Source organism: Panthera leo, chromosome D4, assembly GCF_018350215.1.
Source record: "Panthera leo isolate Ple1 chromosome D4, P.leo_Ple1_pat1.1, whole genome shotgun sequence".
NCBI lineage: Eukaryota > Metazoa > Chordata > Mammalia > Carnivora > Felidae > Panthera > Panthera leo.
Window position 1 is genome coordinate 76,126,593 of NC_056691.1, and position 16,300 is coordinate 76,142,892.

At 48.1% G+C, this 16,300-nt stretch overlaps 2 protein-coding genes across 7 annotated transcripts in view; one reads left to right on the forward strand and one right to left on the reverse strand.

The window, feature by feature from the left end:
- Nucleotides 1–5,012, forward strand: part of TRIM32 (tripartite motif containing 32) — a 32,842-nt gene extending 27,830 nt beyond the window's left edge. For 4 of the 6 annotated variants that reach the window (XM_042912376.1, XM_042912378.1, XM_042912374.1 and 1 more), the window contains exon 2: nucleotides 1,916–5,012. In XM_042912376.1, coding sequence (XP_042768310.1) covers nucleotides 1,941–3,959 — 2,019 coding nt within the window. In that variant the 5' untranslated portion in view covers nucleotides 1,916–1,940 and the 3' untranslated portion in view covers nucleotides 3,960–5,012. The remainder of the gene's footprint in view (nucleotides 1–1,915) is intronic. The other 2 variants (XM_042912375.1, XM_042912377.1) reach the window with 1 other exon arrangement.
- The window catches only part of ASTN2 (astrotactin 2), an 874,784-nt gene that overhangs the window by 212,476 nt on the left and 646,008 nt on the right, over nucleotides 1–16,300 (reverse strand). The window lies entirely within an intron of this gene.

A 16,300-nucleotide genomic window follows, 5' to 3' on the forward strand; every position in this document is an offset into this window, starting at 1 on the left:
AGAATTTGCATTTAAGAAGGGCTGCAATTTACCCACATGCCTCACCTTGCCAGATCTGTTCATTCTAATTTGGGGTATAAATACACAATGACGGAAGTCTCAGAGCACTGAGATCTCTGTTCTATTTCATGAGCATATGTGGATCAAGGTGGGTGGGAGTATTTATGGCGTGTACTTAGAGAAGCAGGGGGTGTTCCAGGCCAAAAATAAATGGTCTTGATAAGGCACTACTGGTTTTTAAATCACTGGGCTTGAGTCTTTGGTTATCTTAGCTCCACCACTTTCCTACTTCAATCTACTCATTTTAGTGATTGTACTTCTGGAATATTGCTCCCATGCATCTTCCTTCCATTTCCACCCCTTGCTGTCTAGTTCAGGCTCCCTATTACCTCCCCCAGGCGGTTTTGCAGCAGCTTCCAGACTAGGTTCTCCGCCTTTTCACCTACTCCATTCAAGCTCTGATCCTATCAGTTCTCTGCTTCAAAACATGCATTGCTTCACCATGCCCGTCAAAATGAAATCCAAAGGTCTCATTTCGGCTCTGAAGACTTCTTATAATTATTCTCATAATCACGCCAGTTACTTTAATCTACCTACATTCTCCCCACAGTTTTAACCTTAAGGATGAGAGAAAATAGAACTAAAATTTATCTAAGACTTTTTTGGTGCTAAGCCAAAACTTAGCATTTCATATACTGCCTATATCATCTCATGTAATCCTCGCGTTGACCTTGTGAAGGCGGTATTATTTCATTGTACAAATGAGGAAACAAATGTATACAGGCAACAGGTTCTCCTAATACCCTGAAGTTCTTGCTCTTCCCCTTGCCTTCTAACCTTTGTTAAGACTGCCCTTTGTCTGGTACTCCCTTTCTCCCATCTCTACGTATCTGTGCACCCTTCCAGAGCCCTATCCAGTGCCATCCCCAGCCCCTACTGAAAATTCTATTTGCCTTCAAATTAGAGTAGATGCCTCATAGCCTCCATCTAACTGAGTTTGTTACTGCTTTCTGCCTTGGCTATTATTTGCCTATATGTCTTGTCCCCTTTCCTAAAGTTTGAGATCTGAAGGGCAGGATTTCTATCCTGAAAACCTAGTATAGTACAGCACGTGGTACCTAGTCCTAGTTGGGTGGACTGGTGAGTAGATAGGGGAATAGATGCATGAAAAATACATGTATTTCCCGACCTAATGTTTTACGGATCACTTGAATTTTCTGTTTCCCTGTATGCTTCCCAGGACCCCGAATGTGACATGGTGAACTCTATATAACATAATAAAACAGGCTCCATGATTTTGGTCACATAGTTTTCTTTGCCTAAAATGCCTTTATCCCACAAGGCCTTGTTTCTTTCCAGACCTGTCACAGAAGTGACACTGTTTCTGGGAAGCCCTTCCCAGTTCCTCTGGGAACTGTTACTCCGTCCACCGTGCACCCACAGAACTTTGTGTGTAGTCCTTTCCTATAATTTTCTTAGGCTTTTCCCCTAATATAAATGGAGTTGTAGATGTCAGTAATCACTAACATTAATCAGGCATGATGCTGGTCACGGGCTGTGCTAAGTGCGTCGTAGTCATCATGTTGCTTAACCCTTCCAAAACTCATATAAAGTAGATACTGTTATTACTTCAATTTTATAGATGGGTGATGGGGAAACCGAGCTTTGGGAAGTTTAGGCCACCTCCTTAAGGTCACACAACTAAGTATCAGAGACTCGAGAACCTGAATTCTCACCTACTATGCAGTGCTGCATCTGTTCCGTTTCCCTGTGTATCACGGTCACCTAACAGACTTCAACAAGTATTTGTTAAACACGTCAGTGGCTGGATGAGAGATGGTAGCTGTTCTCTGGATGTTTCTTGAGAGAATTAGTTCATGCAGGCAGTGCAGTAATGGCTTCTTATTCTTATTAGCAGGCTTTGACCCTCTGGAGCATGAATGCCAAGCTGTTCGGTCCTGGGCTGTGTTAGCAGGCCCCTCAGAGGAAGTGCGATGGCCGCAGCAGCGGCTGCGTCTCACCTGAACCTGGATGCCCTCCGGGAAGTGCTGGAATGCCCCATCTGCATGGAGTCCTTCACAGAGGAGCAGCTGCGGCCCAAGCTCCTGCACTGTGGCCACACCATCTGCCGCCAGTGCCTGGAGAAGCTCCTGGCCAGTAGCATCAACGGTGTGCGCTGCCCCTTCTGCAGCAAGATTACCCGCATCACCAGCCTCACCCAGCTGACGGACAACCTGACCGTGCTGAAGATCATTGACACGGCGGGGCTCAGTGAGGCCGTGGGGCTGCTCATGTGCCGGTCCTGTGGGCGGCGGCTGCCCCGGCAGTTCTGCAGGAGCTGCGGCCTGGTGTTGTGTGAGCCCTGCCGGGAGGCTGACCACCAGCCCCCTGGCCACTGTACGCTCCCCGTCAAAGAGGCGGCCGAGGAGCGGCGCCACGACTTCGGAGAGAAGCTGGCCCGTCTGCGGGAGCTCATGGGGGAGCTGCAGCGGCGGAAGGTAGCCTTGGAAGGGGTCTCCAAGGACCTCCAGGCCAGGTATAAAGCAGTGCTCCAGGAGTACGGGCACGAGGAGCGCAGGGTCCAGGAAGAGCTGGCCCGCTCTCGGAAGTTCTTCACGGGCTCTCTCGCCGAGGTGGAGAAGTCCAACAGTCAGGTGGTGGAGGAGCAGAGTTACCTGCTTAACATTGCCGAGGTGCAGGCCGTGTCTCGCTGTGACTACTTCCTGGCCAAGATCAAGCAGGCGGATGTCGCGCTCCTGGAGGAGACCGCGGACGAGGAGGAGCCGGAGCTCACGGCCAGCCTGCCCCGTGAGCTTACCCTACAGGACGTGGAGCTGCTTAAGGTGGGCCACGTCGGCCCCCTCCAAATCGGGCAGGCTGTTAAGAAGCCCCGGACCGTCAACATGGAAGACTCCTGGGCCATGGAGGCGGCAGCCTCTGCCGCCTCCACCTCTGTTACGTTCAGAGAGATGGACGTGAGCCCCGAGGAAGTGGTTGCCAGCCCGAGGGCCTCGCCTGCGAAGCAGCGGGGCTCCGAGCCAGCCGCCAACATCCAGCAGTGCCTCTTCCTCAAGAAGATGGGGGCCAAAGGCAGCACGCCAGGCATGTTCAACCTCCCGGTGAGTCTCTACGTGACCGGTCAGGGCGAGGTGCTGGTTGCCGACCGAGGCAACTACCGAATCCAAGTGTTCACTCGCAAAGGCTTTTTGAAGGAGATCCGCCGCAGCCCCAGTGGCATTGACAGCTTTGTGCTGAGCTTCCTTGGGGCTGATCTGCCCAACCTCACACCTCTCTCAGTGGCCATGAACTGCCAGGGGCTGATTGGTGTGACTGACAGCTATGACAACTCCCTCAAGGTATACACCTTGGATGGCCACTGCGTGGCCTGTCACCGGAGCCAGCTGAGCAAACCCTGGGGCATCACAGCCCTTCCATCTGGCCAGTTCGTGGTAACTGATGTGGAAGGTGGAAAGCTCTGGTGCTTCACTGTTGACCGGGGGGCAGGGGTGGTCAAATACAGCTGCCTCTGTAGTGCCGTGCGGCCCAAGTTTGTCACCTGCGACGCCGAGGGCACCGTCTACTTCACGCAGGGCTTGGGCCTCAATCTGGAGAATCGGCAGAACGAGCACCACCTGGAGGGCGGCTTCTCCATTGGCTCTGTGGGCCCCGATGGGCAGCTGGGTCGCCAGATTAGCCACTTTTTCTCAGAGAATGAGGATTTCCGCTGCATTGCCGGCATGTGTGTGGATGCTCGTGGCGATCTCATTGTGGCCGATAGCAGTCGAAAGGAAATTCTCCACTTTCCCAAGGGCGGGGGCTACAGTGTGCTCATTCGAGAGGGGCTCACGTGTCCAGTGGGCATCGCCCTCACTCCTAAAGGGCAGCTGTTGGTCTTGGACTGTTGGGATCACTGCATCAAGATCTATAGCTACCATCTGAGAAGATACTCCACCCCTTAGGGGATAAGAGAGAACAGGTTCTTCTCCCAGCCAGCTCCCTACCCAACCCCCACCCCCACCCCCACCCTTATTCCTGGGTTATTGGTGGTATTGTAGAGTGCGCTTGGCCTAGGTCTTCATTCCCGCTGGCTACTCTTAGAATTTTAGAAGCTCTGTCTTTTAGTAGTTCTTTTGTTTCTGTTTCTGTTTGTTTCTTTCTGCATTATTTTCTTCCTAAATTTAGAGCTTTAACATGCATTGCCCCAAATAAGACATATGATATGGGGTTAACTGAAGTTTGATTAGAATTTAGGCACTTCTGAGGCTTCAGTAGAGAGCCTCCTGCCCCTGTATTTGAAATTTGCCCTTATACTGAGTCCTTGTTGATTTCCCTCTTTTGTCCTCGTTAACCCCGGTCCCATATTTCCCTCCTATTATAATGTGTTTCATCTGTGATACTTTCTCTTCAGCTCTGCTGCATTTAGTGTGCATGCTCCATCTTTCGTTTCAGACATCGCAGCCCTGGGGCATGATGTCTCAGGTCTCTTCACCTTTACCAGAGTGAAAGCTCACTCATTTAGTGCCACCAAGAGACATACACAGTCCCTTTGGACCTCTCGGCTCTGGAGGTTTTGTGCCATCTTGGATTGGTCTCTAATTGCAGATGTGACAGAGGATGGATTGACCCTAGTTGGTTGGTATGGAAGACTTCAGCCTGGAAATTGCTTGCCTTTTATAGGAGCATATAGACTGGAATTATTTCAAAGCACAGAAAGATGGGAATAAACAAACACAAATGCTAATATAGTCAGTAAACACTCTTGGAGAGTCTCTAGAGTTCATCATTTTTCATATTACCTCTCTCCACTGACCTGTGCTAAGAGTTGTCTGCAGAATTGTATAACACAGGCCAGGGCCAGCAGAGTGGAGATGTGGGCACATCACATTTTCATTACTAAGACAAAACTGTTGGGTCTTTATTCTGTATTTTCCTCAAGTGACGGCACAATATTTGGTTTTGAGATTTATTTCCATTCCTCTATCAGAATTAAATAATTGATAACTGTTTCTTCATCGCTGGTGTTCATGTCTTTTAATTAAATATGGGATTTGGGAGATGGAGAGAGAGAAGTTGTACCACGCCGCTTTGCTTCCATATCGGACACTGCATTCTTTGAGAGCGTTAGGATCTACCCCAGCCCAAAATCAGCCTAAGGCACCATTATGTAAAAATGATCCAAATCTTACTCTCACCCACAGGTGTACAGAATCAGCCCCCAAGGTTGATAGAGTCACCAGCGCTCTGTTAGGAAATGAGCCTCTACCATTTGCGTTATCCTTATAATTACAGTTCAAAAACGGAAGAAGTCTTGTCTTTAAAAAGACCAAAACTGGATAAGGGAAATCGTGACAAGGCTTCTCAGGCTTTGTTTTTGCTAAGCAGCATGTTTTGCTCGTAGATGCAGGGCCAAAGAGCTATCACCCTGCTTTTCAAAGAAACAAAATTTGCTGAGCTGGGCTACTCAAAATTGTTTTTTGTTGTTTTTTTGTTTGTTTTTGTTTGTGTTTGTTGTTTGGTGGTAGCGTTGCTTTTTTGGCTTCTGTTGTAATAGCTGCCAAAGAATAGGAAAGGAAATAATTGGTAGGATGTTGAATTAGTTCTTGTGCTTTTCACCTGGAGAAAGCCCCGTGTTCTGATTATGAAATTGCATCCAATTTCCAAAGATCGTAGAATTGAAAAGAAACTGATCCGATTAAAAGTGCATCACAAATGGCTCCAGTAGTTATCAGAGCCACTTTCTCTGTGATAGCACCTGGCAGTAGGAGGTCTGTCTTTGCTGTCAGTGGGGGGCTTGCTGAGGCAATAACAGTGGTCGAGGCCTCTGGCACAGGGTCTGCAGCACAGAAACGTACATTGTGGGCTGGCTTGACGTAAATGGGCCAGAAACCCTGTAGCTGCCGATGCTTTTGGAGGCAAGTGCTATCACCAGTGCTGTTCAGCACTTAGGGCTTCCCGTTGCTGAACTACGCTCATGCCGTGGTCCTCAAGTACGGCAGGCACCTGCTGACTCCGAATGGGTGGGAAATGGACGCCTCCTGAAGAGTTTTTTCTTTGATGTGAATATTTCAGGCTGTGCTTAGTCCAATCAATTTTCAATTACCTACCGTGTTGACTCAATCACATACGTAGTCCATCCCCAGGACACCGTTTTCCTCAGTTATAGCAGTTTCTGTTTGTTGTTTGTTTTTTGTTTTTAAGCAACAGTGCCCTTAGTTGAGTAGTCTCACATGCAAGTCAATCATGTCAAGTAGATCACCCCTGCTCTGGGTGAAGCAGGTTTGTGGGCCTGGAGAAGAGCTTTATGTATCCCCTCATCTAACCTCCTGTTTATTCTTAACAAAACTTGCAAATCTACAGAACACTTTCTGAAAACCATTGCTAACCTTCCATGTGGCCATGGACAAGCCATTTCACCTTTCCCCTTCTGGAAAATGATGGAAATGATTCTTCACAGGAAGGGTGTAAAATACGAGACAATGGATGCAAAACTACTTGGATGTAGTCAACAGGTGACAGCTGTTCCTGTCTTCCCTGAGTGGCATGAGGTGGTCCAACCACTCCAAACTATACTTTCCCTCTTTCCTATTTTATGGGTTCCTAATTGCCAGCCACAACTTTTAATGCCACAACTCAGGCATTTCCTCTCCTGGTCACCTGTTCCTTTCTATCATCACTCTCCCTATTTCATGTGTCTACTATTGTATAAATTGCTGTGAGCACATAGCATGGTCCCTAACACAAAATATATCCTCAGTTATTTAATTGGCTGCTGTTTACTTGCTAATGATGATAGGTCTCCAGTAACCTTCGTCTTCTTAACGTAGTAGCCCCCTCACGTTGGACAAAACGGTATTCTTAGGCAACAGATTACTTACAGGTTAGTTAAGTCCCTGCCTCCCTTTATCATTCTGAGTAATCAACTTAGAAATTAAGGTTTTAGAGCAATGATTCATTCAGTATTTCTTGAGTACCTACTGTGGGCCAGGCACTATGGGAAGTGTTCAGAAAAGAAAAAAAAATTAATAAATGATATTCATGTGTCTACTCTTTCAGAAATTGTTTCAGTCTTTTCCTAAGATACTTGAAATCTAATGTTACATTGCTGTGGACTTCCTGAGAGGCCAGGGATAGGCACTGCCTGAATGATTTTAAGGGTCAATCCCAATGTACACTCCAGCCAGAGACAGTCCGCAGAGGGACACTCCATTATTCCAGTCAGTAAGATAAACTTGGCTGGAGTCCTACAGTGTTCCTGTGGGTAAGGCAAGTAATGCTTAAGTAGTTGTACTTTTAATCTAGTGCTAATTAATGGCCTCTTAAAAGTAAAGTGTTACCCAGCTCTGTCGCAGGGAAGTAGAAGGCAGAGCTTGGTATGAAACTGGGGGCTCTGTCTTGCACCTGACTAGGCTGCTGATTTGTACTCAGGACGTACAGCCCCTCGAGGGATCTCAAAAACAAATTACAGATATGAAATAGCAGATGCCTGGATGAATTTTACAAGCAGGGCAGTGGTGAGGTACAAAGCTGCTTAGCAAAATACATACTTACACTCCAGACCTATGGCTATATCTTGTCAATATCATTAATATTCATGCTCTCCTGGCTAAGTCCGAAGTTAGTGAGGCAGCTCTGGGACTGCCAATGTATTCTAGTGGGAAAGTCACTGGACTTCGTCTAGGTCTGAATCACAGCTCTGCCCTTGACCTACTCAGGTGGCCTCGGGTAATCAACACACCTCTCCAACAGTTTCCCAGTCTGTAAAGAGGTTAGACTAGATCGTTGGTAAAATTCCTTTTAGCTCTACGATTTTAATTACTCTTTAACCAACTAGAATTGTTGCATTTTGCCTCACTTTTTGCCTAATTCTTGCTATAACTGTGTTTAATACATTAGAGTGGTAGAAAGAACCTCCACTTTGTAATCATCAGCTCCACTTTGGTCCAAGTCCTTACTCTGCCCCAACTACTGGAACTTACTAGGCTCTTGTCACTCTGCTGAACTATTGTTTCTTCATCTGGTGGAAGGCAAAGACAGTTTACATTTTACAGCACTTTTGTGAGAATTAAAAGATACAAATGGGATGGCATACGTAGAAGTACCTAATTCAGAAAGTGTGAGGTACTCAGGGAACGTGACTTCCTGTCGTGCTGCACTGATGTGAAATTTTCAAGTTAACGTCGGGAAACTGCAGACCTGTGTTGGTGTTGCGGGTGGCACTGCTCAGCTTCTGAAGGAAAAGCCTACTGGAGGGAGAGAGGGAATCCTGGAGAGGTGGAGGCAAACACTCATAGTACTGTACCTCCCAAGGGAAGCTAAATGTAAAGCTTAAAGGCTAATTATTTGATGAAAGTAGTCAGGATGTCATCTTGACTGTTTTTGAGAGGTTAAATGGAGTCACGATTTTTATATACAGACATATATATGTATGTATTGTGTGCATGTGTGTGTATTTATTTCAAGACAGAAATATGCGTGTTTAGCTATTCTGCTAGATGGCTAGCATAAAAGGATTTTTCCTCTGGGTCATTATTCATGAACTCAAGTAATTACAAAAATTAACATAAGCCATTAGAGTGCAATTGCTGGCTGCATCTTGGGCTCTCCTGGAAACAAAGGCTGGTTGTCACGGACACTGAACCTGTGGCCCTCCATCCCTTGCTGCCCATTAGGCCTTGGGTTGGGGAAGCAGCACTCTGAAAGTTCAGCACAGCCACGAGACCCCCCTGCTATAGCACAGAGCCAAACGTAGGCCCTTGGCATACCCCGTCTGTAGGACAGGGTCCCCCCTCCATCCTTGGTCCTTGGCTGGATACCATGGTGCTGGAGAAGGTCACCTCTTTTCCAAGACCCCTTGGCTATCTGAGGAGTCCCCTAGGATCAACCCAGTAACTTTATAGATGGCATCACCAACCATCATATATGATCGAATTTGCTGGAAAGCTGCTGCTTTTCAGTCCTTCACTGGGATGTTCCTGATAACGAGACAGGACCCAAGAGGCAACACAACTGGCCAAACTTCATGCAGTCCTCTTTTCACTGGACGCCCTGGCCAACAGTCCAACCCATCTCTACATTCCTCTGTACTCTTGGGCCATTGCCAAAGATGTGTTCATCTGGTCCAGTCAGTGGGTGCAACAGTCCTCCATCTAGGATCTCTGGAAATCTCTTGTGTCACAGATACCCGAAACAAATCAAGATCACACATGTCTCTACACAAACTAAATCGATAACAAAAGTCCTCACTAAGACACTTTATCGCCTTCAGAGCTTCAGACATTATTGATAGTGATCAAAGCACTCATTTCATTTCTCAAAATACACAGCGTTGGGCTCTTATATAAGGCACTTAGTAGAATTTTCATTTCCCTTACCACCCTCACACTGCAGCCCTCATAGAGTGCCATAATGGCTTACTTACACACGTTCAAGTTCAATTAAATGAATCATAGCACATTTCAGTAACCAAACATCCAGGGTGAATTGTAATGATTCTGACTCCATATTTGATGCTTGGATTCTGACAGCATCCAAGCCCCGCTACTCCCCACTTCCCCATCAGCCCCTCATTTGGCAAACCCAGGTGCCCCCACTCTTGGTGCCAGAGGGAATTTCAAACAGTGGAGACATACCCCAACCCCCCTGCCCATTATATACTAGCCAGGCCAGTCTCTCCTTGTTTTCTCAAGCCGCTTGGGACCTTCGGGAGAGCAGAAAGCCTCATTATGTGAGCGATTAGCCCTTTTATATCTTGATGTGTGGGCGGAGCATCAGTTCTGTGGCCAAACCGCATGCATACCGGGTGGGAGTCCATCCCACTACTGCCCTGTGACGGCACACTTCAGAGTATGATAAATTCAGTTTTACGAATGTAGTTTATGAGCAACCACATGAATAAGGCTGTTTCTGTGAAATGACACTTAATATCTAAACTTGAGAATAAAAACCCTAACTGTCTCAGGCCCAAGGACCTGAAACTTGTTTGCAAGCCTGATGATTCTAGAGCAGGGTTAGAAATAAACTGTAAATATCGTGGCTCAAAGGGTGGAAAGGGAGCGAGCATGCTTCGTATCTCCCCTGATCCTGGCTCAGGGCTGGATGCAGGAGAAGGAAGCTTGTGCCGATGGATGTGCTGGAAGAAACGTGTGATCCATACACAGATGGGCCATCCACCCTGCACCTCCCATAAAGGCTACTTAATTCTTAGCTAAATGAAATACAAATGCTGAGGCCAAAGCCCTAGCAGGATGTATTCTTCTCTCCTGCTCTGGCGTCGATGGCTGCACAGGCCCTTCTCCCTCCTCCATGAAATGGGAGACGTTAACGCCAGCCTACCTAACATGCACTATCCCACAGCATTTTACAGAAGGAAAAGCTGGCCAGAAACGAGAAGCATGCACAGCCCCTCTAAATGAAATAAAGCCGCTCTAAAGAAAACCTCAGAAACAATACTGGGCCCAGAGCGTGGGGGGGGGGGGGGGGGGGGGGGAGGGTGGGGAAGGCTGCTCCCTGAGGAGACAAGTTGCAAAAGGGGAGCTGTGTCTTTATACAAGGAGCTCTGTCTCCTATGACGGTTACCAACCGGGTCCCAAACCTGCATTTTCGGTTTGTTTGTTTTTTCCCCTCATTACCAGTCTGGGGTATGTCCAGCTGCCCACTTTGTACTGCCAATCGGGATGTGAACTGTGGGCTGCTGTGCTGGATGAAGACCTCCCTGAGAACCCTCACGCTCACTGTCCTCAAACCTGAGCTCCGCTCTCCAACACGTGCTGACCTTCCTTTGCTCTACTTTAAGAAACCCTTCTGGGGCGCCTGGGTGGCTCAGTCGGTTGAGCGTCCGACTTCGGCTCAGGTCATGATCTCACACTGTGAGTTTGAGCCCCACGTCGGGCTCTGTGCTGACACCTCAGAGCCTGGAGCCTGCTTCCGAGTCTGTGTCTCCCTCTCTCTCTGCCCCTCCCCCGCTCATGCTCTGTCTCTGTCAAAAATAAAAATAAACATTAAAAAAAAATTAAAAACGAAACCCTTCAGCGCCCCCATTTCTTACCCATTTATTTCTGTTTTCTCCAGCTTCATGACTACGAAATGTTAAGCTGCTATCATTTTTCTCCTGAAACAACGCTACAACTTCCTAACTGATCTTCCCGGATGACTCTTATCTAGCATCCCTTATACACGTCCTTCAATCCCAGGTCCAGCCCCACCCTGCACCAGCCAAAATCAATCGTTTTTTGAAATGCAAATTAATATGACACAAAAATCTTTAAACGACCTTAAACGGCTCCTACTAAAACGGGAGCATTTCTTAACATGGTCCACGCATCTAGGGGGATTTGGCGTTTATCTCAGCTCCTCCCTAGCAATCTGCTCCATACACTTTTTGTCTCGTATCTCAGGGCCTTTTCTGTACACGTGTGTCTTGCTACCTGAAACTTCCCCTCTCCCTACCCACCTACGTGGCCTAAACCTTGCCTCCTGCAGGGTTCCTGGGATGCCCCTCCTGACCCAACGCACAGTTTGAGTCTGGTGTCCAAGCCACGCTTTGTGTGGCTGCTGCTCCTAGCGTTTCCACGTTGCATTGTGATTTCCTCATTACCTATCTCTCTCCAAGTCTGGACCAAGCTCTGTGAAGGGAGAGCCACGTTGAATTTGGTGCCGCATTGGCACAGAGTAGACACTAAAACTGTTGCTGGACAAAACCAGGGCAGGGGGTCAGCTTCGCTCATACGTTAATATAAATGAACACTTTGTATTGCATTTAGCCCCTGCTGGCTGTGCCCCCCTGTCCCCCTCCCACCAGCTGCCTCCCTGAATCACTGACAGTAGGTGGGACAGAAAACGGGACATAGTTGAAAGTGGGAGGCATGTTTACCTCCAATTTCATTTTCCTTGAAGAAGCTTCTCAACGAGACAATAATGAAAAGTTGTGTTTCCTTCTGGAAACTCAACCCAAACTGTGTCTTTGTGCAGAATCACCACCGGAAGAGAAGGCTCAAAAAGATACCTTTGATGTGTGGTATGTACATTATATATCTCAATAAAGCTGTTAGAAACAAAAAGGAGATACCTTTGGACAAAGGGTCTCTTAACATCTTCTTGGAATGAGAAGGAAGAAAGAAAAGGGAGCTGGTTTGAGTCCTAACCCTGTCACTAGTTTATAGTTCCCTTTGAACAAGTTTTTCATTACCCATTTCATCATCTACAGTTAATAGATTTATTGAATTAAGGGTCTTTCCGGTTGTGAATTTCAGTGATTGTGGTGCCTCAGACTTCAGGGACTTCTTGGACCAAGATCTCTAAAAGAAGCCTTCCATCGGGCACCCATGGAATGTGAGGAAACAGAAGGGCAGACTCCAAGAATCCTACAGAGGAACACTTGGGGTCTAGGGCTTGTGTGTCAGATGAAGACCAGCTCCAACCCAATGGATCAGCGGTCAAGTCAGTCTCTAAGACCTGGCTCGAAGCCTGCGCCCTGACCCAAAGCCAGGGTGTTGATAGAAAACAAGAATCTGGAACCAACTGACCAACATCATGCAGGCTAGAATCATGCTGGTCTATCTGCCTCTATTTTTTCACTCTTCCGATGAAGTATGTCTACCTGTTTCAAGAGGAAGAGAAATGCCTCCCAGAGAGGACACTTTTTGGAGTGCCCACTGTGGTTAAGTAACAGCAAAACGTAAATGGTGACAGGCCCTGAGCAAGAAAAGAAAGAAAGGAAAGAGCAGGTATTTCCACCAGCTATATGTCTCTGGATTATATACATCCCCCCTCCCACCCCAGCACCTCCTGAGTCTCAGTTTCCTAGGCAGGAAGACACCAGCTTCAGAGGGTTTGTTGTTAGGATTCACTGAGATCCTGTATGCGAGGTGCCCAGCATGCCTGCTGGCGTATAGTGGTTCTCAGTACCTGGCATCTGTTCTTACAGGGATGAAGTAGGGCATTAGGGCTCTAGAGTGACACAGTCCTGGGATAGAATCCTGCCTCTGCCTATTACCAGCCACGTGACCTTAAGCAGATGAGTTTTCTCATTTGGAAGATGGACATAATACTCTGGACCCTGCCGGCTTCTCATGAAGACAACGCGAGATCATGTGATTAACTGGCCCACAGTAGGAACTGCATACGAATCAGTCATCATTGCCCATTCCTCCGCCATCCCTTTCCCCAACGCACACAGCCCTACACATCCTTCTCGTGTATTATAAGCTCAGTGCCCAGCTGTGCAAACACTCCCCTGTGCCCCACTGCTGGGTTCCAGGCTGTGCTTTTTGATAATTTTGCTCCCCTCCCCACCCCAACCACCCCCAGGTTCAGGCAGGACTCAAATTCAAGCTGGCAGATCATCCAGTGGGAAACAGCCATGACTTCAGGCTTATCTAGGCTTCTGTACTCAGGACTGGAAAGAGCTATACCATTAGGCTTTTTGTTTTGGGAAACTGATGGTAATAACAATCATCACTGACTCAACTGTGTCTCACAGTAATAAATGATCACAATAACAGCTCGCATTTCCTGAGTATTTCTTATATGCCAGGTGCAGTGATTATCACTTTATAATCATTGTTTCTGCTAATTCTGCTAACAATACTGTGAAGCAGGCATCACTATACCCATCTTGAAGATACCCTGAGACTCAGCAAATCAAAATGCCTTGCCCTAGTCACACATCTGGCAAACGGGGCAGAAGACTCACGTACACCGGGTATGTATGTCGGTATTTGTTGAAAGGTACGCTTTTGATAAGGAGGGGGGAACAATGACTGATTTGAGTTCCTACAAGTCAACTCATCACACGACCTCATGCCATCTTCATAATAACCTTGATGCTTTCCTAACTATTCCCCAGGTACCTCTGAAACTAGCCCCGTGTGTTGACTCCATTGCAGGCATTTGGAGATGCAGCCTCGCCCTTGTGCGAGAGGACTCAGCTATGGACAGAGGCAATGGCAGTTTCTCTAACTACTTGGAAGACTGAGCAACGGAGACGTTCAAAGACCTAAAAAAGAAGCCAGTGGTGTCCCTAAAGAGCACCTGGAGAGATTCAGGCACTGTTGCTGCAAACTGGCCTGAGAGGACTCAGCATTCACCAGGCTTTCCCACACCCCAGATTCACGTCTTGTCCCCTGCAAATCCCTTCTCTACCACCCCAGTCTGGCAAATGCCCACACCCTCCCGGGCTCTGCTGGGACATCTCCTCCAGGAAAGTTCCCAGCCACCCTATGTGGTTAGGGGCCAGTCTCCCAGGCTTGCTTCCTTCACTCCTGACCCTATACACACACACACACACACACACACACACACACACACACAGTGCACACACGCACATGCGCATGCTTTCCTTTGTTGCAGCATTTATCAAAAGGGTTGTAACTGTCTATCCACCTGTTAATCTTTCCTATTTGGCTGTGAGCTTCCTGAGAGCAGGGGGTGGGTCTCACTCGCCTTGCAGCCTCAGCACCTGATACAGAACCTGGCATATCCCAGGAGCTGGACCCACTAGTGGACCCCCTAGTGTGGAAAGATGGAGGGGTGAGAAGGTATGAAGGAAGAACAGGAGAGATAGAGCGGCAGGAAACACACCCCGTGCCGTGACATCTGTGAGTGAGGCTGCTCTCGGGTTGATGGGTTCTATCTGCTGCTGCCGACCTGGGGAAGGCAAAAGCTTGCCTCCGTGCACCAGGGTTCCTTCCAGACCATTCTGTTCTCACTAAGGGGCTGAAGGCAGAGAGAGAACAAAAGCCCCATATTCATCTCCAGGGAAATTCCACGTTCTTAGTGCAGGACTGCTGAGAGAGAAGGGTCCCTTCGGACAGCCCCGCTCCCTCAGTCCCTGTATCACCTTCCTGGGAATAGGCCTGTGATAGCAGAACAAGTGTGGTTTTGCCCCTGGCCGAATAGAATCAAGGGTAACCAGCTTACAGCAGTATCCACCTTGTATTGTTGCCCTAGGGGGAAGGACAACAGGGGTGGTGTCCAGGGCTTCAGGGGAGGATGTATTTGTGTGTGCACATACCCTAAAACAAGAAAATATGCAGTCTGTCAACCCATAACTCTGCCATCTCTGAGGATATGGGGGGCTTTGGCAAGCAGGAGACTGAATTTGCTCTGAGTTTTCAGGAGGGTGAAGAAAAAAAAAAAAAAACAACGCTGTTAGTTGGTTATTATGTTGCAACTATAGGTTCTAACAGATTGCATAAGCAGACCTCAACTTTCCCATCTGTAGAATGGGAACAGCCAGCCCAGATGAGAATAGAGAATGCCTTACACAAGAGTCATTGTTTCTTCCTTTCGTGCCCATAGTAGGTGTCGCTAAGTGACCACTGGATTCCTGTCACCAAGCCTGGTCCTGACCCAGGATCTCTTTCCGCGAGCGTTCCAGGCAGCTACTACCTTTTGATCAAAACCGGCGCATAAGGAGAAGCTCACCCTAGCTGGATGCCTGCCAAGGCCTCTTCCAGCTCTGACGTTTTAGGGTTTGGCTTTGTCTGGCAGTGCTGTGGCTAAGCTAAGACAGAGAATTAAGCTACCAGAGGGGTATCGGTGCATAGAGTACCTCCTCCCCGCCCAAGCTGAGGGCCTACACTCTAAGTCTTTGCTTCCCTCAGTTCTTCCAGTGGTGGATAAGAGAAACAGAACAGGAGTGCAAACAGCTCCCCTGGGTCTCATGCCAGCCAGCATCTAGAGAGTTCTCTGAGGCTGCCGTGCTATGCACACACAGGGTCTTCACGATTAAAGCAGCCTGGGTTCAAATCCCTGCTCTGCCACACTCCCTGGTGCGAACTCCCTCAGGTCGCCTTACCCTTCTGAGCCTCAGTTTCCTCAAGCATGAAATGCAGACAGCAACGCCTCCCTTCCAGGCCTGTTGTGCGAGGAGTACATTGGATGAAATAATGTACGTGAGAGGGCTCTGTGAGTTGCTCTGCGCCGAGCGCTGCGAAGGATTATTATTCTTGGTACGCACCAATAGGAAGAAGACTAGGGTGTTCCGTTCCAGATGGACTCAATCTAAAGCGGGGAACAAATGCTTTTTTTGGTAATTTCATCTGGTGGAAATGGCAGTCTCATGGGCCTATTTGTGTTTAATGAACCACATCCTGTACCGTCTTTTTGCAAGGCTCTGAGGAGAAAGAAGTGGGTTCCCTCCTCTGGCGTGCTGCAGACTAGCGAGTGAGTGTCCAGCTCTCCCTTAACCTCCCCTGACCGCTCTACCCTCCCCTCTCCCTCAGAGCTAGATGCCTCCTACAAGTAGCTGTGTCGAAGCCACGGTGCAAGGGGAAGGGAGAGGGGTCCTCAGCCACATCCC